A 27,859-nucleotide genomic window follows, 5' to 3' on the forward strand; every position below is an offset into this window, starting at 1 on the left:
GACATGTATTTCTGTCGGGGCTGTGTGAGTGTGAGCGTGTGTCGGGGGTGGGTCAAATCATCAGCCAATCAAACGTGCGTTTGAGGAGGAAAAAAAATGGTGCACGATATCCATTTTTTGAAACCGATATCGATAACTTCCGGCTCCTCTATAAGCCGATACCGATAATAAATATATAATTTTTTAAATGTATATTCACCCGAGTTTTTGAACACCTGGAGGTTTAAAAAAAATTAATAATGGTGGATTCAACACAGATTTGTCTTTGATCTCATCAGAATTTTCATAATGACATGAACATTATTATAATGAACAAAACAAAGACAAGAACAGTCTTGACTTCAAATAAAGTGCCAATATTTATTTTTTTCAAATAAATATAATTTGAGTCAATCACAATCAATTAGTCAATATAATTGAAGATGTGTTTCCTGAACAATGAGCACTGAACTAAAACATAAACCCAACTGGTATTGTGCTTTGTCATCAGATAAAAATATTTGGTGCTACAGTAGACTGTTGTGGTCTTGGTCCATGAAACAACTTTCTTAACCCGGGAGACAGGTTAGGACAGCAAGCCTATCAATAGCCAAAAGGCCTCTCAAGAACTTACTAACTTATAACTAACACTGTAAACATTATATGGTAAGGTTTATCACTCATTCCTCATAACAAAAATATGGTAGAACAAAAAGGATTAATGGCTTGCCTTATAATAATCAATATAAACGGCAGTGAGTGAACCCTTATTCAATAAAGTATGAGGTTTATTCTCTGCATAGTATAAAATCCTACCAAGCATGCTGACAGGACTAACATTACACCACAACTATTATATGTATGTATAGCATAGCACACTAGCTTGAGCTACGTATTAGCCTTATGCATTGGCTGGCTTCTATAACACAACAACTAATGAAGTTCTGTACATATGACCCTTCACCACCGAAGTAAACATATATTGCGCATCCATATGTTATAGTAAACATAAATACTTAAAGACATATATTTCCGAGGCGGAAACGTAAGTAACAGAAAACATTCACGATTGTCAATGCTAACGCTAGACACAGCACTGTGTAAAGTGACTGAGTTTGTGGGCCAAATTATAGATGCAGCGAATCATTCTGACCGGCAGGTGGCAGCAATGCCCCGCAAATGGTCAACTGATTTCCCAGCCAGCGAGCACAGTTCATACTGTATTATCGGTCCTATTAATTATGTTATTGGATTTATTGGGATGACGTCATAATTCCTATTATCGGACCGATAATTATCGGACCAATAATTATCGTGCACCAGCAGAAAAAATTGGATCGGCGCATTCAGCGAGGGAAAAGGAGTAAATGAAAATGAGCAACAACGGTCAACAACAAGTTCACTCAACATAAACAAAAAGTGTCTCATACAAAAAATATAACATTTCTCTTACTAACATAATATGTACATTCTTTTAAACATCCATACTTACGGACAAATCTTGTTCAAGGATCATATAAGCACAACATTACAACGTAGGCGTCAGCCTGAGACGTCGTGCAGCCATTTTGAATTGGCAACAAAACAATAAACCATGTCGCAAAGCAACCACAAGAGTTCGCTGTTGGACAGCACAAAAAAATCTTCCTGTAAAACTTACCAAAAGGCAGAATAGGCATCCTGAAAAGTTGCTAGTGGCATGTCCCTACGGACCCTATGCAAACCTACGTCCTTGCTATAACTTCAATAAATTCATGTTGAAAAATAAAAATTCTAAATTAAATCAGTAATCATTAATGACACATTGTAAAACGGATGGAATTTTGAAATGAATTCAAACTATGTGTGCCTTCTATGTTGATAGTTTGGACGTGTAGCCCCATCAATGGCACCCAAAAATAGTGCTTGGCCTCCAACTACATTGAAGTGAGAAGGAGGAGCTCCGGCCTTTTAAAAAGCACTTTGCCTCCTTCTTTAGGAATGACTAACTTTTTTTTGTTGGTTGCTTTCAATGAACGGCAGATTTGAGGCTTTACAAATACGGATTGTGTTCCACTCCAAGTATTTTGTATCCTCCGGGGCAGGAAGCTTAACAGTAAACAAGCCTAGAGTTTTCCCAGTACTCAGCACTTATTTGGTAGTTTTTTTTTTCCACTATGCCTGACTTTCCAACATTCCCAGATTAGGACACACACACAAGCAACTGGAAATGATCTGGAGCGGCGCCACCTCTTGTCACTTGGCAAAGTTGCAGCTGAGCTGTTTGCTCCAAGTTTGCAGGCGATTTACAACTTGGTCCGCAGATGTTCAATAGGATTTGGATCAGGGCTCATATTAGGTCACTTGGTGACCCAGAAATGGTACTTTCTAGTTTGTGGGAGCAGTTGGAACGGTGAGATTCGGTCAAAGCGCGTGGGCTGGAAAAATAGGAATTTGATATACGGGTAGCTCAGCATCCCCACATTGAGAAGTTCCGGGAGAAATGATCATTGTGAGAGAGCCACCCACCCACTCACGCTCTCCTGTAATAAAAGACTCAAACAAAGATGTGGCCGGGATGCAGAAAAGCCAACGTCCGTCATCTTCTCTCCAGGGGAGAGGAAGACGACCGCAGACTCCGACCAAATGATCCACCGGTGGTTGACTGAAGTACGGGGGGGATGACTAAAAAGCACACTTTGCTTTTAACCTCTTGATGCCTGAATTTACATTGTGATTAAAATGACATTTAACAGCACTGATTTTAAATTTCCACTTATCCTCTTTGTCTTCAATGTCTGCCACTTTTCTTGTACCTTTATTTCATTCTGGCATGTTTGCGTCCACAGTGGTATGAAAAGTATCAGAACCTTTTGGAATCTGTCACATTTCTGCATAAAATCACCTTCAAATGTGATCTGATCATTTTCAAAATCACACAGATGAAAAAACAGTGTCTCCTTTAACGAAAACCACCCAAACATCTATAGGTTTTCATATTTTAATGAGGATAGTATGCAAAGAATGACAGAAGGGGGAAAAATAAGTAAGTGAATCATCACATTTAATATTTTGTGGCCCCGTCTTTGGCAGCAATAACTTCAACCAGCCGCTTCCTCTAGCTGCAGATCAGTCTGGCACATGGATCAGGACTAATCTTGGCCCATTCTTCTCTACAAAACTTCTGTAGTTCAGTCAGATTCCCGGGATGTCTGGCATGAATCGCTGTCTTTAGGTCATCTCAATGGGGTACCGTTCTAGTCTGGACTTTGAGTTGGCCTCTCCCGAACGTGTATTTTGTTCTTCTGAAACCATTCTGAAGTTGATTTACTTCTGTGTTTTGGATCATTGTCTTGTTGTAGCATCCATCCTCTTTTTAGCTCCGACTGTCTGACAGACGGACTCAGGTTTTCCTGCAAAACTTTTGAATTCATTCTTCCATTAATGATTGCAAGTTGTCCAGGCCCTGAGGCAGCAAAACAACCCCAAATCCTCCACTCCCTCCACCATGCTTCACGGTGTTGATGTTGGTGAGCTGTTCCATTTTTCCTCCACACATGACTTTGTGTGTTACTCCCAAACAATTCCAACTTTGGTTTCATCAGTCCACAAAATATTTTGCCAAAACTTCTGTGGAGTGTCCAAGTGCCTTTTTGCGAACATGAAACGAGCAACAATGTTTTTTTTTTTAGACAGCAATGGCTTCCTCCGCGGAGTCCTCCCATGAACACCATTCTTGGCCATAGTTTTACATATAGCTGAGATATTGGACTGTGCCAGTGATTTCTGTCTTTAGCAGACACTTTAGGGTTCTCTTTTTTTACCTCTCTGAGTATTTTGCGCTGAACTCTTGGCATCGTCTTTGGTGGACGCCCACTCTTTGGGAGAGAAGCGACAGTACCAAACTCTCTCCATTTGTAGACAACTTCGCTGACTGTCGATTGATGAACATCCAGACTTTTACAGATGGTTTTGTATCCTTTCCCAGCTTTATACAAATCAACAATCCTTGATTGCAGGTCTTCAGACAGCTCTTTTGACCGATCATTGAGGCACATCAGACAATGCTTATCATCAAGACAATTCTTATCAGGTGTGTGTTTTATAGTGGGCAGGGCAGCTTTAAACCACTCATCAGCAGTGTTGTTAATCTTAATTTAAAAAAGTAATTAATTACAATTACAAATGACTTCTCCCAAAAAGTAACTGAGTTAGTAGTTACTTGGCAGAGAAATTGGTTTTACTTTCCATGGTTATTTTCCATTAAAAAAAAAAAACATTGGTCACACTATGTGAAATTCAAAGGGTCTTTGGGACAATTCGTTCTAGCCCAATTATTTACCCAAGTAACACACGCCTTTACATCGTCAGTAATGGTAACGGCGTTGGAGAGATGAGAAAAGTCATTCATTCGATTACTCACTACTGAAAAAAATATTATACTCTAACACCGTTATTAACAGCACTGCTCATCAGTGATTGGGCACACACCTGACCTTAAAAATTGGTTTCGATTACTCTTACTTACTCACTTACTTATTTTTTCCCCCTTCTTTTTTCTTTTGAATGCACTGTACATGTGGTACAGTACATGTATAGTATAAATAAAAGATACTTAATAGAGAAAATGCTACTGAAAAATACAGCTGCAAAGAAAAAACACAAAGATTAAAAAATATATACAAGTTAAAAATATTTTAGGGACAGTAATAAATTAAAAAATATATATTATTAATTTCCTCCTTATTTTTTATGTTATATAATCTATTATAATCTTCGTCTTTCTTTTTTAAATATATTTTTTTAACATTTTGAATTCATTGTGTATATATATATTTTTTTAATTCAAAAAGTTTGATAAAATAATACTGTTGTCTACCGGTGCACGATAATTATTGGTCCGATAATAGGAATTATGACGTCATCCCGATAATTCCAATAACATTTATAATAGGACCGATAATATGTACTGTTCTGGCTTTGCAGTTTACACCCTAGTATGGGAAATCAGTTGACCATTTGCGGGGCATTGCTCCCACCTGCTGGTCAGAATAATTCAGTGCATCTATTTTTTGTTACAGTAGTTTGGTTCAATCACTTACACGTTGCGGTGTCTAGCGGTAGCATTGACAATCGTGAATGCTTTCTGTTATGTTTCCGCCTCGGAAATATATGTAAGTATTTTATGTTTACTATTACATATGGATGTGCAATATATGTTTACTTCTGTGGTGAAGGGTCATATGTACAGAACTTCATAAATTGTGTTATAGAAGCCAGCCACTGCTTTAGTAGCTCAAGCTAGTGTGCTATGCTATACATATAATGGTTGTGTATATAAGTGTATTGTGCAGTTTGTTGTATATTGAGTATTGAATATGTGTATTTTTCTGTTGTACTTTCACAATATTAAGACGAGTGTCTTCCCATAAAAGCAAGAAAAGACCAAGCCTTGTGGCTTATGGAAGTGCATTCATTCTTAGCTGGCTGTCGGGCAGTGCACAAGTGAAACGCACTGTTTTGTTCATGTCATTATGAAAAATCTGATGAGATCAAAGGCAAATCTATGTTGAATCCACCACAATTTTTATATACATTTTTTTAAACCTCCAGGTGTTCAAAACCTCAGGTTATACTTTTAAAAAATATATATTTATTATCGGTTGTCGATATCGGTATCGGCTTTGAGGAGCAGGAAGTTATCGGTATCGGTTTCAAAAAATGGATATCGTGCACCCCTAGCGCCGCCGCGGTGTTGTCACAAGACAAAAATTTCAACTCGATATTGATACCACAAAAAAATTGTCGATACCGTTTTCGATGCTACTCAAATATATAACCCCAAATGAAATGTTTTTAGTAACTCTTTCTTTGTCATCGATTGATCTTGCGTTGAGAAATAAGCTAGTTATGACTTCATGTCAATGTCATTGCATTGATTTTAGGGGAACGTCTCACCTACCAACATGGCCGCCCGGAGGCCGCGTTGGTAGAGGCGATGAAAGTGCTTTTCATGCTTCTGTCGTTAATTGAAATGAGTTTGTCGCTAATAGACGTCCAATCCATTTGAAACTGCGTTGGTTCTTATAAATGGACCGTCACTGAGTTTAAAAGAAGGTTGTCCCGCTGTGCTTTGAAAGGTGATGAAGAGTCCATGTTGGTTTAAGACTGAGCCCCACTGACTTGACTGCGTCTCCTTGTTTGTGGAGCAAAGAGGCGGGCCTTTTTTTTTTTCTTTTGCTTTTGGAATGCGCTGCGAGTTTTCTTCACACATTGCTCTCTTTTCTCTACTCAGCATGGACATGCCGTCTCTGCTTCTGCTTCTCTGCCTCCACATCTGCTTCTGCTCTGCCTACGAAGGTAACAACCGACCACATTTTTCTCTTCTCCATAAATTCATGCCCTACTTTTTTTTTTTTTAATTGTTTGGGTCTTCCAAATTCAAAGGGGCTGCCACTGACTCGTACTCACTTTTGTTGGCGGGCTGGATTCTGCAGAGTGGGAGATCATTACTGATTTGTGGTTGAAGACAGTTTTTTTTTTTTTTTAAAGTGCGTGGACGTGGAGGGGGTGTGGAACGGGGGGAGTGCAGTGTGCATGCGGGAGGGAGAATAAGCGCGCCAGTGTTAATGGCCACTTAATGCAGGTCTACACACGCATGCGCAGACGCTAGCTCGGAACTGTAATGAGGCCCGGCTGGCTTTCGGACTTTAAAGTTGTGGCAATCAGACATGCCCAAACATCAACACGAGCGGCTTTTTGTCGCCTTCACGCTGAAAATGGCAACTTTGTTCCTCTTCGGCTGGCCGGCACCTCTTGTGGATGTACCCGATGCTAGCCAGAAGTGATGCGATTAACTCACTGACAACGATAGACGTCCAGTCCACTTGAAGAGGGAGAATGAACAAACGTTCATTCACTGCAAATGAATTGGACGTCTACTCACCATAAACTCATTTCAATTGATGGCAGAAGCATGAAAAGGCCTTTCATCGCCCCTACCAAAATGGCCCCAGGGCGGCCATATTTGTAGGGGGGACATTCCCCTCAAAGTCAATGCACTGACATTGAAATGAAGTCATAACTAACTTCCAACCCTCCCGCATTGAATGGATTGGATGTCTACTCGTGATAAACTCATTTCAATTAGTGGCAGTAGTATGAAAAGACCTTTCATGGCCCCTACCAAAATAGCCTCAGAGCAGCCATGTTGGTAAGGGCAACGTTTGATTTGATGTCTACTAGTGATAAACTCATTTCAATTAACGGCAGAAGCATGAAAAGGCCTTACCAAAATGGCTCCAGGGCAGCCATTATTGTAGAGCGACTTGCCCATCAAAGTCAATGCATTGACATTCAAATGAAGTCATAACTAGCTTCTGCTAGTTCGCTCATTTGCTGCCAACTTTCCCGCTTCAAATGGATTGGACGTCAACTAGGCTTACATTATACAGCGGTATGAAAAAGTATCTGAACCTTTTGGAATTTCTCACATTTCTGCAAAAAATCACCATCAAATGCGATCTGATCTTTGTCAAAATCACACAGATGAAAATACAGTGTCCACTTCAACTAAAACCACTCAAACATTCATAGGTTTTCATATTTTAATGAGGATAGCATGGAAACAATGACAGGAGGGGGGATAAAGTAAGTGAACACTCTGCCTAAGGAGCAATTGAAACCAATTTGTACCAAACATTTTAATTCGGGCACGTGCCCAATCACTGATGAGTGGTATAAAACTGCCCTGCCCACTATAAAACACACACCTGGTGAGTATTGTCTTGATGAAAAGCATTGTCTGATGTGCATCATGGCTCGGTCAAAAGAGCTGTCTGAAGACCTGCCATCAAGGATTGTTGATTAGTATAAAGCTGGGAATGGATACAAAACCATCTCTAACAAAGAGATTTTTTTGTTGAAAATTCTTGTGAATAAATGCTTAGATCTCCAAATTCTTACTAGATATGGAGGTTAAACAGTCTCAATTCTTGGTTAAAAGCAAAAAAAAAAAAAGTGCAGTTAACATTTATTTTATATAAATATGTTGAAGTACAGTGCTAGTTTGTTAGTGAATCCACAGTAGCTAGTGGTCGCCTGATGTAAACAGAGCTTTTCCGGTGAAAATTCTTGTGAATAAACGCTTAAATCCCTGAATTCTTTACAGATATTGACTTAAAACAGTCTCCGTTCTTGGTTAAAAGCAACAACAAAAAAAAACCGTGCAGTTAGCATTTATTTTACGTTAATATTGCAACCATGATGCCAATGCAGTAGCGGCTAATTTCTCCCCTTGATTTTTTTCACGTTTCAAAATGCATACCCATGGTACGAAAATATACCGTATTTTTCGGACTATAAGTCAGTTTTTTTCATAATTTGGCTGGGGGTGCGACTTATACTCAGGAACGACTTATGTGTGAAATTACTAACACATTATTATATCATTTCACATGTTATTTTGGTGTTTTGGAGTAACACCGATGGTTTGGGAAACTTGTTAGCATGTTCTTGATGCTATAGTTATCTGAATAACTCTTAATAGCTATGTTACGTTAACATACCGGCCACGTTCGCATTTCGTTGTTCATGCATCATGTAACATTATCATATTGTTCATTTATTCATCATGTTGTTCTCTATTGTATTTTTATTTTAAATTGCATTTCTAAATGACATATCTGTTCTATGTGTTGGATTATCAAGTAAATTTCCCCCCAAAATGCGACTTATACTCCGGTGCTACTTATATGTTTTTTTTCTCTCCGTTGGGCATTTTATAGCTGCTGCGACTTATACTCAGGTGCGACTTCTAGTCCGAAAAATACGGTAATTGCACAATCCTTTCTGTTTGTATGCGGTGCAGCTTTTGTACTTTTTTTAACAGAAATCCGGCGTTCGATCGCTGCGTGCGTGTTTGTGAATAGCTCCTCTTGATATGGGCGGCCCCCTACTTGAATGTGAGGCGCAGTGCATGAACGATCTGACCCGTCAATACATTATGAAGTCTATGGTGATCATGTTGACTCAACTGAAGACTTCCCATACAGACCTATTCAAGTCATATGCTTAAAATTATTCTGGTTTTAACAGTGCAATACATCACAAACCGCCCAAAAGTCGCAATTTTGGGTTTTTCCACTATCGTTCAGCGCTAACATCTACTCGATTCAACTGACGGCAGTAGCATGAAAAGACCTTTCATGGCCCCTACCAAAATGGCCTCAGGGGAGCCATGTTGGTAAGGGCGACGTTTGATGGGACGCCTACTAGTGATACAGTCAATTCAATTCATCACTCCTTCAAACGTGGCCCCAGGGCGACATTCCCATCAAAGTCAATGCACTGACACTGACATGAAGTCGAACTAGCTTCTGGTGGTTTTGTCATCTGCCACCAACCCCTCTGCTTCATACGGATTGGACGTCTCCTAGTGATAAACTCATTTCAATTGACGGCAGTAGCATGAAATGACCTTTCATCTCCCCTACCAAATGGTCACGTTAGTCGGAATGACGTTCGTGGCCAGCCCTCCCGCTTCAAAGGGATTGGGCGTCTATTCCGATGATTGGAATCAGAAGTCTATCATCGTCGGTGAAAGCCAACTTAAAGGAGTAGCTAATTGGAAATGAAGCCGGGTAATTGAAAGGCAGGCTTTATCATTCCCTGAGGTTGTTTTTTTCCGCCACCTCCGCCTGGCCTTCTCCTTTCTGGGGGAAAAAAAGCGCCTGAAGTTAAATGGAAGGCAAAGTTTCAAAGGCAAAGAAGGAGCCCTCATTAGACGTATCATGCCGTATGTCTCCATGGACGTATTGGATGAGTCATTAGCGTGCTCATACAGTATCTCTTCTTCAGATGCCAAACTGATTTTTTTCTTTTTTTTTTTCTCTATTTCTACTTAGCTTCTGCTGACTTTCTGACAAATCATTGCCAGTGAAGAAACGATATGTATATTATTTTTTTTATCACTCCCCCCAAAGTAATTAAATTAAATGTTTATAGATATAGGGAGAGTACATAAATATGGTAATGTATATTTCTTTTAGGGCTGTCAAAAGATTAAAATTTTTAATCAAGTTAAATGAATGAATGAATGAATAATTACAGCTTCAAAATGAATTAATCGTAATTAATCGCAGTTCAAACCATCTATAAAATATGCCATATTTTTCTGTAAATTGTTGTTGGAATGGAAAGATAAGACACAAGACGGATATATACATTCAACATACGGTACATAAGTACTCTATTTGTTTATTATAACATTAAATCAACAAGATGGCATTAACATTATTAACGTTCTCTTAAAGCGATCCATGGATAGAAAGACTTGTAGTTCTTAAAAGATAAATGTTAGTACAAGTTATAGAAAGGTTATGTTAAAACCCCTCTTAATGTTTTCGTTTTATTAAAATTTGTAAAATTTTCAATCCAAAAATAAACTAGTGCTCGCCATTGTTGATATCAATAATTACACCATGTTCACTCATGGTACTAACCCATAAAATCAGTTGGACCAAAGCGCCAGCAGAGGGCGCCAAACACCAAAAAACAAGTCACAAGCAGACATTACACTGTACTGTACAGTTTAATCTGTTTGAGCGGGGCATGTGCCTTAATTGCGTCAAATATTTTAACATGATTAATTAAAAAATTAATTACCGCCCGTTAACGCGATCATTTTGACAGCCCTAGTATATTTATTTATTTTAGCTATTTTAGCTTCCTTTATTTATTTAATCGTATACAGTGATATGAAAAAGTATCTGAACCTTTTAGAATTTCTCACATTTCTGCATAAAATCACCATCAAATGTGATCTGATCTTTGTCAAAATCACACAGATGAAAAAAACAATGTCTGCTTTGATTAAAACCACCCAAACATGTATGGCTTTTCATATTTTAATGAGGATGGTATGCAAACAACGACAGTTATATTTTGTGTGCCCCCCCTTTGGCAGCAATAACTTCAACCAGACGCTTCCTGTAGCTGCAGATCAGTCTGGGACATCGATCAGGACCCATTCTTCTCGTCAAAACTGCTGTAGTTTATTCAGATTCCTGGGATGTCTGGCATGAATGGCTGTCTTTCGTCATGCCACAGCATCTCAATGGGGTTGAAGTCTGGACTTTGACTTAGCCACTCCAGAACGTGTATTTTGTTCTTCTGGAACCATTCTGAAGTTGATTTATTTCTCTGTTTTGGATCATTGTCTTGTTGCAGCATACATCCTCTTTTTAGCTTCAACTGTCTTACAGTCGGCCTCAGGTTTTCCTGCAAAACATCCTTTTGAATTCATTCTTCCATTAATGATTGCAAGTTGTCCAGGCCCTAAGGTAGCAAAACAGCCCCAAATCACAATGCTCCCTCCACCATCCTTCACAGTGGGGATGAGGTATTGATGTTGGTGAGCTGTTCCATTTTTCCTCCAGACATGATCTTGTGTGTTCCTCCTAAACAATTCCCTGACTGTCGATGGATGAACATCCAGACTTTTAGAGGTGGTTTTCTATCCTTTCCCAAATTTTCCCAGCTTGATAGAAATCAACAATTCTTCATTGCAGCTCTTCAAAAATGTTATAAATAATTTTTTATACCACTGTAGTTGTCAATTCATTCATATTTGATTCATTTTTGAAAAGTTGATTCATTGCTCGAGCCTTAACGATGTATGTATCTACTTCATGAGGTCATTAGTAGTGATAGATGTGGATGTTAATTGCAGTCAATGACGAGCAATTACTTTAATTTCATAATGGCTTGTGGCTTGTACATGACCAATAATATGCAGTTTTGCTTAGCGCGGCCTTCCCGCACTGCACGCTTGCACAATAAAAATGAAGTTGAGGCTGCCCGAGGTTAGGCCGTTTTGTTATGTTTGGCCCGCGGCTAGGCCTCCACGAAGCGTCCTCGCATCCCCCGTGTCAAATAACAACTTTTTTTTGGTAGCCCGCATCGGAGATGAGGGAAAGTTTGCGGAATAATGAAGACATCTGGGGTGACTCGGGAGGCCGCCACAACCTCCTCGTAAAATACGCAGCGCAGGAAAGCCGAGAATGACGAATGGCCAGGATTCGGAGGTGGACGGCGAGTTGACAAATGACTTTAGGGAAGTGGCGTCCAACTCGTTTTTGTCGTGGACCACGGTCGTTGGACAATCCTTACTGAGTCATTTGGCTAGCATTGATAACGCTAGATGTTTAAACCATTTTGACTGGGAGGTGGCAGATGAACAAAGTTAAGATTTGAAATAGACTAAGGGTCCTCAAGTGAAAGAGGGCTAAAATATGTGACAAAATCAACGGGAAGTGACCCCAAATTGACTTGAAATGCCGTTATCAATGAAGGAATACGCGTGAGGGGTTAAATCATTCGCTGCCAGCCCACCAATGTCAAATGAATGGGGACATCTAATCACTGTCAATGGCCAATCGACTGAACAATTGAGCAGTTTGATTCCTCGGACGATTAATTCAACGACTCATCTTATAAATTAGGGGTGCACGATATCCATTTTTTGAAACCAATACCGATATAGATAATTTCCTGTTCCTCAAGGCCGATACGATAACCAATAATATATATATATGTATATGTAATTTTTCAATTTATATTCACCTGACTTTTTGAACACCTGTAGGTTAAAAATACTATTGATTGATTCAGCATTGATTTGCCTTTGACCGAACCAGAATTTTTATGATGACATTATTATAATGAACAAAAGAAAGACAAGAACAGTTTTGACTTCAGGTAAAGTGCTCATAATTCAATTTTTTTTCAAATAAATATCATTTGAGTCAATCACATTCAATCAGTCAATATCATTGACGATGTGTTCGCCTGAACATTTAGCACTGATCTGAAACTAACAAACATAAACCCAACAGGTATTATGCTTTGTCAGCAGATAAAACATTTGGTTCAACAGGAGAGGAGACTTTTGTCGTCTTGGTCCATGAAACAACTTTCTTAACCTGGCAATAACCAAAAGGCCTCTCAAGAACTTGGAAACACAAACATTTGCTAATTGCCATAGTAAGGTTTATAACTCAGTGAAGGAAAAATACAGCCTTTAGAATAGTGACAAACTTTGCATACTGGCAAAACAGGAGTGGAAACAAACGCACACATGCCAATTCGACACCGTGCCAAAAATATTATTAATAGGCCTGATAATATATTTTGTGATCGGATCTATTGGGATGACGTCATGATTCCTATTATTGGACCTGTGCACCTCTAATGTAAATGTCACTTTTTTCAATGACCTTCACAATTTCACTCCACAGCTGTAGTCTAGATTTGTACTTTTCTAAGTACAAAAAACTTGTTCTGAGAATGACACTTCTCATTACACAAGCACGTGGCTCAAGTCATCAGCCAATCAATCGTGCGTTTGAGGGAAAAAAACATGGACTGGCACATTCAGCAAGTGAAAAAGGTAAATGTAAGTCTGAAAATAATTCAGTTAACCCTTTAATGCCTGCAATATGAAGCAATTGTCAAAGAATCACAAAATTAAAAAAATAAGGTCTTAATGAAACCTTTTTTTCAAATTTGTAAAAAGAAAAGTCAAAATGCATATGTGTAATAAGCACTCTAGTATCTATAACCCTCGCTAACACCTGTTTTTTTTCTCATGGAACCTGAAGATCCGAGTGTTGACTTGGATCCATCTTTTTTTTTTTCCAAAAAGAAATGTCAAAATTCTGAATTAGTCTTAAAATCATGAAATTTAGGTGTATCAAATGTGATACATTTGGCAATATAGGGTTAATAATGGTAGGTCAATTCTATCGTTACAACATATGGGAAGACAATCTACTGTAAATGACCTATATAACTGAATACATTACATAATGCAAATAAGGTTGCTTAAAAGTTGGTGGGGACAATATGAGCCTCCTGAAAAGTTGCTAGTGTTTTGTCACCAACAAAGAATACAAAATTCATTTACTCACCTCTGACAGAGGCACAATGGATCTAACAACACACACGGCAAACCTACGCCCATGTATTAGCATCATCGCTAACTAGCTTAGCGCTCCGTGATAAGTAGTAACGTCTGACCAACAAAGAATACAAACTTGATTTACTCACCTCTGACAGAGGCACAATGGATCTAACAACACACACGACTAAAGAAAATCAAACTCGCGTAAATTTTATTCATTCAGCACCTTAACCTGAGTGTAGCAGTGAACTCTCTCTCTCTTGCTTCAATCACTGGCGCGCGGACGGCGCATCACATTATTCACAAACAAGGATCTAAACTGGACTATTTTAGAGCTGCCAGCAAAATCGATGATGAAATTAGTTGGCAGCTAATTTATTGAACCATTTTAATCAGTCTAATCCAGGGGTCCCCAAACTACGGCCCGCCTCCACATTTGGTCCGGCCCCCTGAACAATTTATTAATTTATTTTTTTTCCAATTGTGTTATTTATTTCCTGGCTTTTTTTCTGTGAAGAACCCAGAGAGGGTTATTTGGTTATTATCCATTTAATTAATAGTGTTATTATTATATTATATTATATTTTGGGCTGTCAAACGATTAAAATTTTTAATCGAGTTAATCACAGCTTAAGAATTAATTGTAATTATTCACAATTCAAACCATCAATAAAATATGCCATATTTTTCTGTAAATTATGGTTGCATGGAAAGATACGACGGATATATACATTCAACATACGGTACATAAGTACTGTACTTGTTTATAATAACAATAAATCAACAAGATGGCATTAACTTTATTAACATTCTCTTAAAGTGATCCATGGATAGAAAGACTTGTAGTTCTTAAAAGATAAATGTTAGTACAAGTTATAGAAATTTTATATTAAAACCTCTCAATGTTTTCGTTTTAATGAAATTTGTAAAATTTTCAAACAAAATTAAACTAGTAGCTCACCATTGTTGATGTCAATAATTACACAATGCTCATGGTTCTGAAACCCATAAAATCAGTTGCACCCAAGCGCCAGCAGCATGTGACAAAACACCAAAAAAACACAAGTAACAAATGGACATGACACTGTGCTGTCATTTTAGTCTGTTTGAGTGGGGCATGTGTGTTAAATGCGTCAAACATTTTAACGTGATTAATTTAAAAAATTAATTACCGCCCGTTAACGCGATAATTTTGACAGCCCTATATATTGTATTATTATATATATATTTTTTTATTTTATTTACTTTTGTTCCGTGAAAAATTCAGAAAGGGTTATTTGATTGTGGCTTAACGAAAAACAATAAATTTTTACATTTAGGCACTCATGCAATCGTCACACTTTTTCTGTTACAAACTGACCCGGCCCCTCATCAGAGAAGGAAAAAGTTATGTGGCCCTCACAGGAAAATGTTTGGGGACCCCTGTTCTAATCGTTTAGTTGAGGCAGCCTTATTTGGCAGTGAGCATCGCCCCTGCCGACATAGCCTCAAGGCGGCCACATTGGTAGGGTCAATGAATGTCTTCACGCTTCTGCCATCATTGAAATGAGTTTATCACTAGTAGACGTCCGATCCATTTGAAGTGGGAGGGATAGCAGCGCTGCCATCCATCCCACTTCAATGGGATTGGACGTCTAGCCAAGTCAATAGCAACCAACGAGTTAAGCTGGATTCATTTCATACGCAATGAGTTGGACTGTTTTCTCACAGGGATCATTTGTCTTTCTGCTGAACTCGAAGGCAAAAGATCCACAAACAGACTTTCATTCTTGTGTATGTGTTTTGAGATGTGAGAGCCATCTTTTGTTTGGCCGCATTCAAAACATTGCCTAACATCTTGTTCGCCGTCTGCCGCTTATTAGTTGCTCTCTCTCTCTCTCTCTCTCTCTGTCTTTTTTCTCTTGCCTCTCCAGGGTCAGGACAGCACGCCTACGGAGATGATGAGGACTGGTATTCTCATGCATTCCAAGGTGATGCCACGCTTTACTTGCTGTCAATCCCGCCGTCAGACGGTCAACAAAGCTCAATTCCCAGCAATGAATATGACGTTGCCTCATAGCCACGTTCAAATAACCTGGCAAGCCAGATTGATTGTTCCATATATCGGCTCGGAATATATTCCACATATCAATCTGAGAAAGAGCCAATCCGGACACGTCGTTTCCCATTAAAAAAAAATTCTTTGCTCCTCTTTTAATGAGTGTATTTCGGATAAAACTTGGGAAATTGACCTGTCGACCAAATCGCCTTAGTATACGAGCAGATAGTGGGTGCAGCTCCCGCCTCTTTCCCCTGATTGGCTCGCCATCCGAAGGTGACCAATTAGGGTATTTCTGACAAAACTTTAGATATTGAACCGCTTTGCACTCTGACATTGTATTCAAGCAGATATTTTCTTCCTAGTCCCGCCTCTTTCTCCTGATTGGCTCGAACTTTAGATAAAACTGGAGAGGGTTGGACAGGTGAGGTTAGCAAGACTATGATCAATCAATCAATCAGGAAGTACCATCTTGCTTGTAATGCCGACAGTTTCAGAGTGCAAATGGTCTGCAGCTCCCGCCTCTTTCTCCTGATTGGCTGGAACGTCAATTGAAGACTTGAGCTTTGCAAAACAGTACTGCATGATGAATCAATGAATCAGGAAGAACCGTCTTAAACCTGAGTTATGCTTCTGCGTTGCGGTGACGGCGTAGTGACCACGATTGTCAATGAGAATTTGATAGTTCTGCGGAAAAGGAACGTGTCGTTCTGTAATTCACCGACGAAGCCGCTAGAGGGGTGTTGTGCTGTGTTTGTGTGGTTTTGGGGGACTCTTGTTGAATTCCTTGAATTTTCTTCCGGTTCACAACAATGCCGACGGAGATGGAACCAACGCTTGAATGCAGATTTTCAACTCATCAACATTGAACAGGCCAGGCGATGCAGAGGACGGTCGCGGAGGTGGTCTGTCCGACTGTTGATGCCTGGCAGTCACATTACGAATTGTAGCATTGGGTGGAAGCCAGCAAGCTGCGTTGTCTAGCGTTCAGTTCAATTTTTTGGCCGTGTCCTACAACCAGGCAGTGGGAAGCCATAGTAGATCTCTGGCGCTTATGGAACTTCCCAAACTGTGTTGGAAGCCTTGGCACCGAGGCACTCTCAATCAGTGATGATGTATCAAGTGTGTGAACTGTCTGTTCTTAAAATGAAACAACAAAACAATGCTTTTCGACACGAAACCTGTGCTTTATTCTTCATATACTTGAAGTTAAAAATGAAAATAAGTCACAGACTCACAGAAAAAATATGTAGACAATAAATGATAAAGTACACCACCCAAAAATACAACAAAGTGATAAAAAGCTGCAGCTGGGTCACCGCTTCGTGTGGCCATTCGCTTCCGAACAAACACATACTTGTTTGGGAGGTTCTTCCATTTTTTTATGCATTCGCTGGCTTCCAGCCCCGTATTTTCATCAATCTCCTTCCACAAAGATTGCCATTTGGCAATCTTTATAATGCCTTGCCAAAACATTGTACAGGTGTTCGTACTTGCGGATCTCTTTGATGATCCTCTCGTCGGCTTGGTCCATTTTTGAGTGTAGAGCAGGAATGTTTGTAAATGGCGGTGATTTCGCGCTGAACCGCAAACAACAGTCTGAGCGGACTAATCACAGTCCATTTAAGTCACGTCACCATGCGTTGACGTGACGCCTAGTCAGGATTTTGTGGAGGTGCACGTCATTGTCAAATCGGGTCTCGCGTAGGTCTCCCGCAGAAGCATAACTCAGCATTTACTCGCGAGGCTAGCGGCAGGGATAAACGCTTTTGAGTCGCGCGGACGAACACAGACATCTGTTTGGCTTTCCAGGGTCGGCGTGGTGCGCGCCCGTCAAGGTGAAGCACGGCGACGTGAGCTGCCAGCCTCCCCGGGGCCAGCAGTCCAAGAGCGCCATGGGCGCGCGCTGTAAAATCCGCTGCAAGCAAGGATACGAGTCCCAGAGCAGCGAAGTGGTCTGCATGGCTAGCAAACACTGGTCCTCCAACTACGCCTGCCGAGGTCAGGAGGCAAAATCACATCCATCCTCAAATGTATCTTACTATTTATTGATTGATTTTTTTTTTTACTTTTATTTTTAACCCTTTCATGCACAAACTATATTTTTTAACCTTTACAGGGCACTCATTGAACTTATTGGCTGCCACTGACATCCAGTCCATTTTGATTGGGCAGGGGCGGCCCTCCTCCGTCAAAACGGTTTGGACGTCTAGCGCCAACAATGGCACTGAAACATGAGCATACATAGCTAGTCTTCTTGGTTTACACTAGAAAGCCCGTGGGTCACTTCACCCAGCCTGGCTTGGTCAAGTCACCCACGGCGTTTCTGGTGTTAAATGGATTGGACGTGTACAGTTGTCGATGGCATGCAATGAGTTAAATACTATGGGGAAAATAATATATACAGTATATTTGTATAGATATTCTGTTTATAGTGGGGTTGTCTGACAAAAGAGGCCGATAAAAGCATTTTTCAACGATATTGGAAAATATTAGTATTGGCTTTTCATTTATGGGTTTGGTCCAATATGAGTATTGCCTCCAATGTGAATGTAGAAGCCTTCAACCTTTGTACAAAGGTCGGTCAAAGTTTAGCACAGCAGTTATGCTAGTTGACCGTTAGATGTCTCCGAAGTTAGATGCTTGGGATTAGTTTTGTGAGCAGAGCATTTTCATTCATGGTGCAAAAATTCAATGAACAATAAATGATTTGAAAAATAATGAATTATAAACTCATTACCAGAAAGAAATAGTCACTAAGAAAAATAGAAAAGTCATAAAATATGAATATCTTTGGTCGCCCCCTAGTGGCTCTTTGTGTTAACTACAGTAAAGGTGATTTCATTGTGAAAGATTCCTTTTAATGATGGACATTTTGGCTCATTTCAATTTATATTATTCATATGGGACATTGATTTTCTAAAATTTCAGTTGAAGTTGTTCTCTTCATTTTCACAGAATGGTAGGAAAACCTTGAAGTTGTTACATTGATCATGATTAAAGCATTCAGTGGGAAAGAAATAGTCACTAAGAAAAATAGAAAAGTCATAAAATATGAATATCTTTGGTCGCCCCCTAGTGGCTCTTTGGGTTAACTACAGTAAAGGTGATTTCATTGTGAATGATTCCTTTTAATGATGGACATTTTGGCTCATTTCAATTTATATTATTCATATGGGACATTGATTTTCTAAAATTTCAGTTGAAGTTGTTCTCTTCATTTTCACAGAATGGTAGGAAAACCTTGAAGTTGTTACATTGATCATGATTAAAGCATTCAGTGGGGTATCACAATAAGCAATCACACGTTAAGCGCAAGACCGCATATATCGGAATCGGTTTTATATCGGTATCAGCTTTTTGGAGTTGGACAATATCGGGTTATCGGTTAAAAAAATAATGATCAGAGAACTCTATTGTATGTATAGTGTTTTTTCGCTTCGTAACCAGTGTATTTCTGTTTATATTCATTTTCATTTCTACTAGATTTCAAGCTAGGTTTATGTACACCTAGCTTGGCAAAAAGGAACACGCAGGAAGACTAGGTAGCTTTTGTGGAGGCTGCTAGCTGCTCCCCCAGTTGCTGTGATAGCAACCCTCCTTATTCGAGGGCAAACAATAGGATGGGAGGGGCTGGAAAGCAACATAGAACATAGAATAGAATACATGGACTACATGGGTGCCACATGGCCCAGGACAAAGGAAAGGCTGACTAGATAGAAGTTATCCTATCTGTTGACCAACTATGGTAAGGAAAGCATAAATGTTAACTGTATGCACAACAACAATATCATTTTTTAATAATACAATAATATATATAAAAGCAACTTAATGATCAATCAATTGCTAATATTTAAGGGTTAAAGGTCAACTTTTGAAGCACTGTTCACTGGTGTGACCACTCTGCCTGAAAGGGTTAATATTCAATTACTTTCATTTTTATTTATGTATTTAAATCTTGATTATCACTATTCATCTGAAGATTGAAAATGCTGAAATATGGATTGTCATGACGTGTTCAGAGATCCGCTGCCCCAAGATGAACATGCCCGTGAACGGCGGCTACAAGTGTTCGGACGGCTCCTACTACAACTCTCGCTGTGAGTTCTTCTGCTCGCAAGGCTTCCTCCTCAAGGGCGCCAAGACGGCCACCTGCCAGTACAACAAAGCCTGGAGCGCCGCCGTCCCCGCCTGCGTGGGTAAGCCGCCCGAATCGGCTCGTCCGTTCGCCGACAGAGTAGAGAATCGAGTTGTTTGTTGATTTTGGGGCATTCCTGTTTCGTTGAAGTCACGTCTTGTGTTATTTTGGGAAATGTCTGATTCACCTGCTGTTGTTGATTTTGAGGCATTTGTAGGTCACTTGCTGTTTAGTTTGGGTTACGTTCTCTAGATTTTGGTGGCATGTGGGCCACTTCCTATTTATTTGGGGGATATTTAAAGGACTCGCATATTTACTGTTGATTTTGGATCAATTCCTCTTGATTTTGGGAAATGTCTGGGTCACTTTCTGTTGATTTTGGGTCACTTCCCATTGATATTGGGGCATAGTTTAATGACTTACTTAATAGTTGTTTTTGGATCACTCCCTGTTGAAACTGGGGCATTTCTGGGTCACCTCCTGTTTAGATTGGGCTACTTCTTCCAGATTTTAGTGTTTATTTTGGGGCTATTTCCAGGTCAAAATAGAGTTTCCTATTTTTCTGATTTGGAGGCATTTCTAGGTCTCTTCCTTGTCTAGTGTGGTCTACTTCTTCTAGATTTTCGGTTTCTATTGGGGGTATTTAAAGTTTACTAACTTACTTACACATTTACTGTTGATTTCAGATCAAATGCTGTTGATTAGTGCTGCAACGATTATTCGGTTAACTCCAGTAATTGATTAGAAAAAAAATATTCGAATTAAATTTTGTTGCTTCGAGTATTCGTTTAATTAAAGTGGCATTGAACTGGTTTAGTTTTATTAATTAGGGTGGATACACTGCCCTATGGTCTGCCTCTTTGCATATGGATTAATCCAACTGCTCCCTGTTAAGAGCAACGTAAGCTATTTTTTTGTTTGAGCTAATGTTTTTTAATGCATTCATAATATAGTTTATAGGTATACTGAGCCATTTTTTGTGGGAATATGTGTCTGAACCATTTGTTAAGAGAAATGTAAAAAAAACTTAAGCATTTTGTAGCATTTAAGCTAGCGGACTTTTTCTATGTAAATTAGCCAGTTGTTCTTTTGCTGTACATAGATCCTCATTTATTTATTTAAAATCCCGTTTGAGGTTCCGCTCAGTTATTTTAATTTTTCATGTTCCTTATCCGATTACTCGATTATTCGAACTAACTACTCCATTGATTAATCAACTACTAAATTATTCGATAGCTGCAGCTCTACTGTTGATTTTGGAGCATTTCTACATCACCTCATATTGATTTTGGGTCCAATTCCTGCAGATGTATGGTAATTTCCATGCCAGTTCCTATTTACACTGCTGGCCAAAAGTATTGGTACCCCTGCAATTCTGTCAGATCATGCTGAATTTCTCCCAGAAAATGATTGCAATTACAAATGCTTTGGTAGTAATATCTTCATTTATTTTGCTTGCAACAAAAAAAAAACACAAAAGGGAATGGAAAAAAAAAATCATTATCATTTTACACAAACTCCAAAAATGGGCTAGACAAAAGTATTGTCACCCTCAGCCTAATACTTGGTAGCACAACCTTTAGACAAAGTACCGCTTCCGGTATCCATCAATGAGTTTCTTACAATGCTCTTTTCTTCTTTGGCCAACTGCTCCAGGTCTTTGAGATTTGAAGGGTGTCATTTTCAGATGTCTCCACAGGTGTTCTATGGACTCATTGCTGGCCACTTTAGAAGTCTCCAGTGCTTTCTCTCAAACCATTTTTGAAGTGTGTTTTGGGTCATTGTCCTGCTGGATGACCTCTGACGGAGACCCAGTGTTCTCACACTGTGCACTACATTATACTGCAAAATTTGTTGGTAGTCTTCAGACTTCATAATGCCGTGATGAAAAAAAAAATCTTTACCATTTTACACAAAACTCCAAAAATGGGCCGGACAAAAGTATTGGCACCCTTTAAAAAATCATGTGATGCTTCTCTAATTTGTGTCATTAACAGCACCTGTTACAGTGCCTGTGGCACATATTTGGTGGTGGCAATAACTAAATCACACTCGCAGCCAGTTAAAATGGAATTAAGTTGACTTAACCAGTGTCCTTGTATGTACCACATTGAGCACAGAGAAAAGAAAGAAGACCAAACAACTGTCTGAGGACTTGAGAAGCAAAATTGGGAGGAAGCATGGGAAATCTCAAAGTGACAAGTCCATCTCCAAAGACCTGAATGTTCCTGTGTCTGCCGTGCGCAGTGTCATCAATAAGTGTAAAGCCCATGGCACTGTGGCTAACCTCCCTAGATGTGGACGGAAAGAAACATTGACGAGAGATTTTAAACGAAAGAATGTGCGGATGGTGGATAAAGAACCTCAACGAACATCCGAACAAGTTGAAGCTGTCCTAGGGTAGAACAGTGTCAACCCGTACTATCCGTCGCCGTCCGAATGAAAAGGGACTCTAAATGGACAGTACTTATAAAGCGCATTTATCTGCATGGTTACCATGCCCAAAGCGCTTTACATTAGCACACATTTACCCATTCATGCACACACCAATGGGGCTGCTGCCATGCAAGGCGCTGTCAACCCATTGGAGGCAAATCAGGGTTCAGTGCCTTGCCCAAGGGTACTTCGACAGTGGGCCGTCGTAGCCGGGAATCGAACCACTGACCCTTCGGTCCAAGGACAACTCCAGCCACCAACTGCGCCACGGCCGCACTCTACCAGGAAGACCCTACTTCTGACCCAGAGACATAAAAAAGCCAGGCTGGAGTTTGCCAAAACTTACCTGAGAAAGCCAAAATGTTCTCTGTTCAGATGAGACAAAAGTAGAGCTTTTTGGGAAAAGGCATCAACATAGAGTTTACATGGGAAAAAAAAACCGAGGCCTTCAAAGAAAAGGCCACGGTCCCCACAGTCAAACATGGCGGAGGTTCCCCTGATGGTGCCTCTGGCACTGGACCGCTTAGGCAGAGGGTGCCAATAGTGCCAAAGTTTTGTGTAAAATAATGATTTCATTTTTTTCCCATTCTCTTTGGTATTTTTTCATTGCAAGCAAAATAAATGAAAATACTACCAAAGCATTTGTGATCGCAATCATTTTCTGGGAGAAATGAAGCATTATCGGACAGAATTGCAGGAGTGCTAATACTTTTGGCCAGCAGCGTAGGTTATGTCACTTCCTGTCGATTTTGAGTAATGTGCATGTCTCTTCGCATTGTTTTAGGGTCACTTATCAAAATGAATGAAGTGTGAGGTTGAATATGAATGGGACTTTTGGTAGCGGGTGATTCTCATCGCATGTTGAGTTCAGTTCGTGTTGTGAGTCGTATGCTCGTGTTCTATCTTCTCTCCGCAACACAACATACATACCCGTGGGTGAATTATGTACAGACTAGAGGATCATCGGGTCACTACATTTTTTAAAATCAACTCATTCACTGCCAGTGACAGTGATCTCAGCATTTAAAGTTCTAAAGTTGAATTCTCTCTTTGTCATTGTCCACACGCCAGACGAGGACCCCCCGAAGATCAAGTGTCCTCACGTGAAGGAAAAGTGGGCCGAACCCGGCAAGCTGACGGCCAGGGTGAGCTGGGACACGCCGGAAGGCCTGGACACGGCCGACGGCGTCCTCACCGAGTGAGTCTCGTCTCGACGTTTTCTTTGGCGGCCGCTCGCTCACCGAGGCTCCGTCTGGTTTTTCGTAGCGTCATCCTGAAAGGGAAAGCGCCCAAATCGGACTTCCCCGAGGGTCTTCACAAAATGTCCTACACTGTGATGGATCGCGCGGGGAACAAAGGAAGCTGTCGCTTCACCGTCCGAGTCCGAGGTTACAAAAACAACCAAGTAGTCATGATATGAATGCATTCGTTTCCACTGACGGCAATAAACGTCCAAAATGTTGAATTTGGAAGGATTTACTGCAAATGCTCTTCTTTCTTGTCAAAATGGATTGGACATCTAGTGCCGTCAATAAGTTAAATGAGCGCCTTTTAGAGGGTTTCTTGCACCAATAACGATTTGTGTCTTTGTCTAGTTCGGCGCTGCAGTCCGCTGTCCCCCCCTGACAACGGCTACATGAAATGCGACAGCGACGGGGATAACTACGGCGCCACTTGCCAATTCACGTGCGCCGGCGGCGCCGATCTGCAGGGCAGCGCCGCCAGAGTCTGCCAGTACGGACTCACCTGGTCCGGAAGCGACGCAAACTGCGCACGTACGTTCTGTCGTCAACCCTAGCTTAACTGCGGGAAGTTAGCTAAGGAAACACATCAACAACTTACTGTTGGAACTGCTTTAAGGAACTATTTTTATATTATTAATGAATAATTCATGCTATTTCTGGAGAAATTGTGTTCGAAACCTTTCACACTGGTCAGTTCACTCCTGTTGATTTTGGAGCAAAATTCGGAAATTTATTGATAGGGTTGGGAACTGTGATGCAACGATTAACTCGAGTAATTTGATTTGAAAAAAGCTTTGAATCCAATTTTGCTGCTTCGAAGATTCATTTCATTAGAATGGGGTTGTAATGATTTGTTTTGAAAGTGGTTGCATTTAATTTTTTTTTTATTTGGGTCGATGTACTGCCTTCTAACGGCACCAGTGAATATAACAGGCTGTAAGGCTGAAGTAATATGCTTCACAATGCAACAAGATTTTCTTTGAGCTAATGTTTTTTATGTATTCATAATTTTGATTATAGGTATTTTTTAGCTGTTTTTTTGGGCAATATGTTTGAACGATTTGTTAGGAGCATTGTGTGTTTAAAAAAAAAAAAAAAAAGCATTTCATAGCATTTAAGCTAGTGGACTTTTGCTATGCAAAATTGTGTAGCACCGTCAATGGCCGGCAGTGAGCTAACGTAGACACGATTCTAATGGTAGATTTTAGTAGTTTTTCTTTTTATAAAGTGACACTTTTTGAAAACGCCATATAAATTCTTAGTGTGAGCATATCGATATCGTTTTAGGCTACAAAGTATCGTGATATATCACCTTTTCGATGTATTTTCACACCCCTACAAACTGATGATTTTGGGAACTTATGGGTCACTTCCTATTGAAGGAATTCGGCTCCACGGCCAAGCCACGGAACCAGCGACAGCCCAACCAAATGGTGTTCTGCCGGCACCGCTCCCGCAAGTCGGCCGGGAGGGGCCAATCCCACGCGTTCACTCTAGTGTTAACCCTTTGTACTGACTCCATTTTGAATGGCACAAAGAAGGCTCACCGAAAACAGGTTGACAATTTATACGTCGACAGTGGTCATAAACAAGGCAAAACAGACGACGGAGAGACAATGCTGGATCCAGTGTCGGCAAAACAACGGATACATCGGAATGTTGCCGAGACGCGACAGTTGTTATGGAAATATTCAGTCTTCTGAAAGCTCTCGCGGGGGTGGGCCGTGGGCAGGACGACGGGTGTGAAGAAGAAAGGTGAAGGGTGTGTGTGGGATTATTGTCTCTTGTTGATTGGACAGGAGGATTTGGGAGTTAGTTTTCCAGGCAACGAGGATGTGGATTCTGCCCCCTCAGCGTCAAAGGGGGCTCTTGGAGTCTTGTCAGTTGTGTTATCCGTTGGATATCGGGCGTTCTCCGATGCTACTTGTTTTAGGACAGAACGCCCTGCTCTTTGTACTGGAGTGCCCGGGAGAACTGATTGCGAGAGTTGGTGCGTCAATCTTGCTCATGACGCACGTTGGGCTTCTGTGAGAAGATGGCGTTGTGTATCTTTTATGCCCTCTATTCTGCTTTTCATTAAACTATTTTATAAGTGCTATTTATTTTATATTAGGTGTGTTAGAGTAATAGAAACAGTCCTACAGTAAATATGAGAAACAATACTATTCCCTGATTGATTATATTAAGTGTGTTAGAGTAATGCACACAGTTATATGGTGTGTAACTTTGCCCTTCACTATTCATTTGGGGTATGGCCCCTAGTAACACACTAAAGTTGATTTTAAAACCTTTTTATTTCATATTTCAGAGGGTTGGTTTAATATTGTTTCCTCAATCAAGTGTAATGACTTGCTAGCCTGCGCCCGCCCACATAGAATGTCAACGGAGGGCAAAGGAAGTATTGTTCATCTATTATTCACTTGGCATGCTCATTCCACTTCCTCTAAGCGAGACAGAACGGAGAAGCAAAATGCCTTCACGGTGGCCGCGCTTGGGTTCATCGATGCGTTTTTGTGCCCCTTCACAGCCATGAACATCAACGTGGGCGTGCGGCGGGCCTCGGCGCTACTGGACCAATTCTACGAGAAGCGACGACTCCTCATTATCTCGGCTCCCACGGCGGCCAATCATAATTACCGCTTCCAGATGACCAATCTGCAGGTGAGCTGCCGGGAAGGATATACACGACTTCAATGTTGACTAATGATCAACATTGGATGATGTCGATGGCTAAAATAACGGTCTTCCACGTTTGTCGACAACAGCACGCCCAATGCGGACTGGACCTGCGTCACGTGACCGTCATCGAGCTGGTGGGGAATTACCCCGCCCAAATCGGGCGGATCCGGCACAGGCTCCTCCCCCCCATGCTGGCCTTGCAACTCAGGTACACATTTCCTCAGATTCCTCATTTTTTTAAGATGCGTCGATCAAGCGTTCGGTCCCTTCACAGGTTGTTGCTCCAGATCCCGCAGAGGTCCTTCCAGATGGTCCTGGTGGACAAGCAGGGGACGGACAAGCAGCGCTACCCGTTCCCCATCACGGCGGCCGAGCTGTTCGCCACCGTGGACACCTTACCGTTGCGCAAGGACGAGATGCTGCTGCAGCAGGCGGCCGGTCAGAGCTGTCAGTCCTAACGTGTACTGGGAGGACCTTTGTTTTCGTTCCTTTTCGGAAAGCCGTTCCAGTCACGACGATCATATTGATTCCTGTGTCTTGTCTACCGGTGTGTCGTTTTTATTTGTGTACAATAAAAAGGTATTTTTACTGTATCGATTAAAAATAAAGTATTACTTACTATACATAGTTGTTTTGGGGGAAGCAGGCTTCTTGGTCTTTTTTTGGTTATTAAAAAATGAAGCCTTTCTATACATGGTTGTTTTTGTGAAAGACTTACTTTTACGAACTTCAAAGACATGTTTAATAAGCATCCCCCCCCCCAAATTTTTTTTCTTCCCAAAACGAACACGTGGAGCAAGGACTTATAAGGTACTACAAAAAACACAATATAAATGGCTTTTTTGAGTGGTATAAAACTGCCATACTATACAAGGCTGCTTTCCCCCCCCTTCAATTGAAAAAAACCCCCAAAAAACGCGGGTAGTGTTACTTCTAAATAATATTACTCAAGTAAAAGTCATCCAAAAATTTACTCAAGTAATAACATTGTAACTGCGTCAAATCGCAGATTTTAAAAAATATTTTATAATTTATTTCTCAGAAACAACATCTATATGAAGTGTTAGTATTATACTGTACTATAACCTGTAACATGAGCATATTAGGCCAAAAAGAAAAGAAAAAAAAAATCAGATTCAGAATTCAGACTGGAACATCACCTGTCCAAAGAGCATGAGCCCACTCTAGTGGAGAGAACCATTGTTTCCTCTGATTGGTATAATTGGGGTTATGGTTGCAATGTCTCATTGGTGAAACAGATTGCCAGAGATGCCGACAGTGGCTAAAATGAAGTGAATATGTAGAATGAAGAGGAAAAATGTAACGACTCTAATATACACCAAAGTAGCGACGTAAGAGTAGTTATCTACTCAAGTAAAAAGTATTGCGTGGAAAAATTACTC

The 27,859-nt window shown here is 40.4% G+C and overlaps 1 protein-coding gene across 3 annotated transcripts in view; it reads left to right on the forward strand.

Moving 5' to 3' along the window:
- srpx (sushi-repeat containing protein X-linked) overlaps window positions 1-27,106 on the forward strand; it is a 37,847-nt gene extending 10,741 nt beyond the window's left edge. For 2 of the 3 annotated variants that reach the window (XM_057851847.1, XM_057851846.1), the window contains exons 2-11: window positions 6,254-6,318; window positions 15,835-15,891; window positions 17,772-17,960; window positions 19,982-20,158; window positions 23,605-23,731; window positions 23,800-23,921; window positions 24,129-24,308; window positions 26,305-26,438; window positions 26,543-26,664; window positions 26,731-27,106. In XM_057851847.1, coding sequence (XP_057707830.1) covers window positions 6,255-6,318; window positions 15,835-15,891; window positions 17,772-17,960; window positions 19,982-20,158; window positions 23,605-23,731; window positions 23,800-23,921; window positions 24,129-24,308; window positions 26,305-26,438; window positions 26,543-26,664; window positions 26,731-26,914 — 1,356 coding nt within the window. In that variant the 5' untranslated portion in view covers window position 6,254 and the 3' untranslated portion in view covers window positions 26,915-27,106. Of the gene's footprint in view, window positions 1-6,047; window positions 6,099-6,253; window positions 6,319-15,834; window positions 15,892-17,771; window positions 17,961-19,981; window positions 20,159-23,604; window positions 23,732-23,799; window positions 23,922-24,128; window positions 24,309-26,304; window positions 26,439-26,542; window positions 26,665-26,730 lie in introns of those variants that run through there. The other variant, XM_057851845.1, reaches the window with a different exon arrangement.
- Window positions 27,107-27,859: the final 753 nt, after the last annotated feature.

The sequence above is a fragment of the Corythoichthys intestinalis genome, chromosome 12 (assembly GCF_030265065.1).
Source record: "Corythoichthys intestinalis isolate RoL2023-P3 chromosome 12, ASM3026506v1, whole genome shotgun sequence".
Lineage (NCBI taxonomy): Eukaryota > Metazoa > Chordata > Actinopteri > Syngnathiformes > Syngnathidae > Corythoichthys > Corythoichthys intestinalis.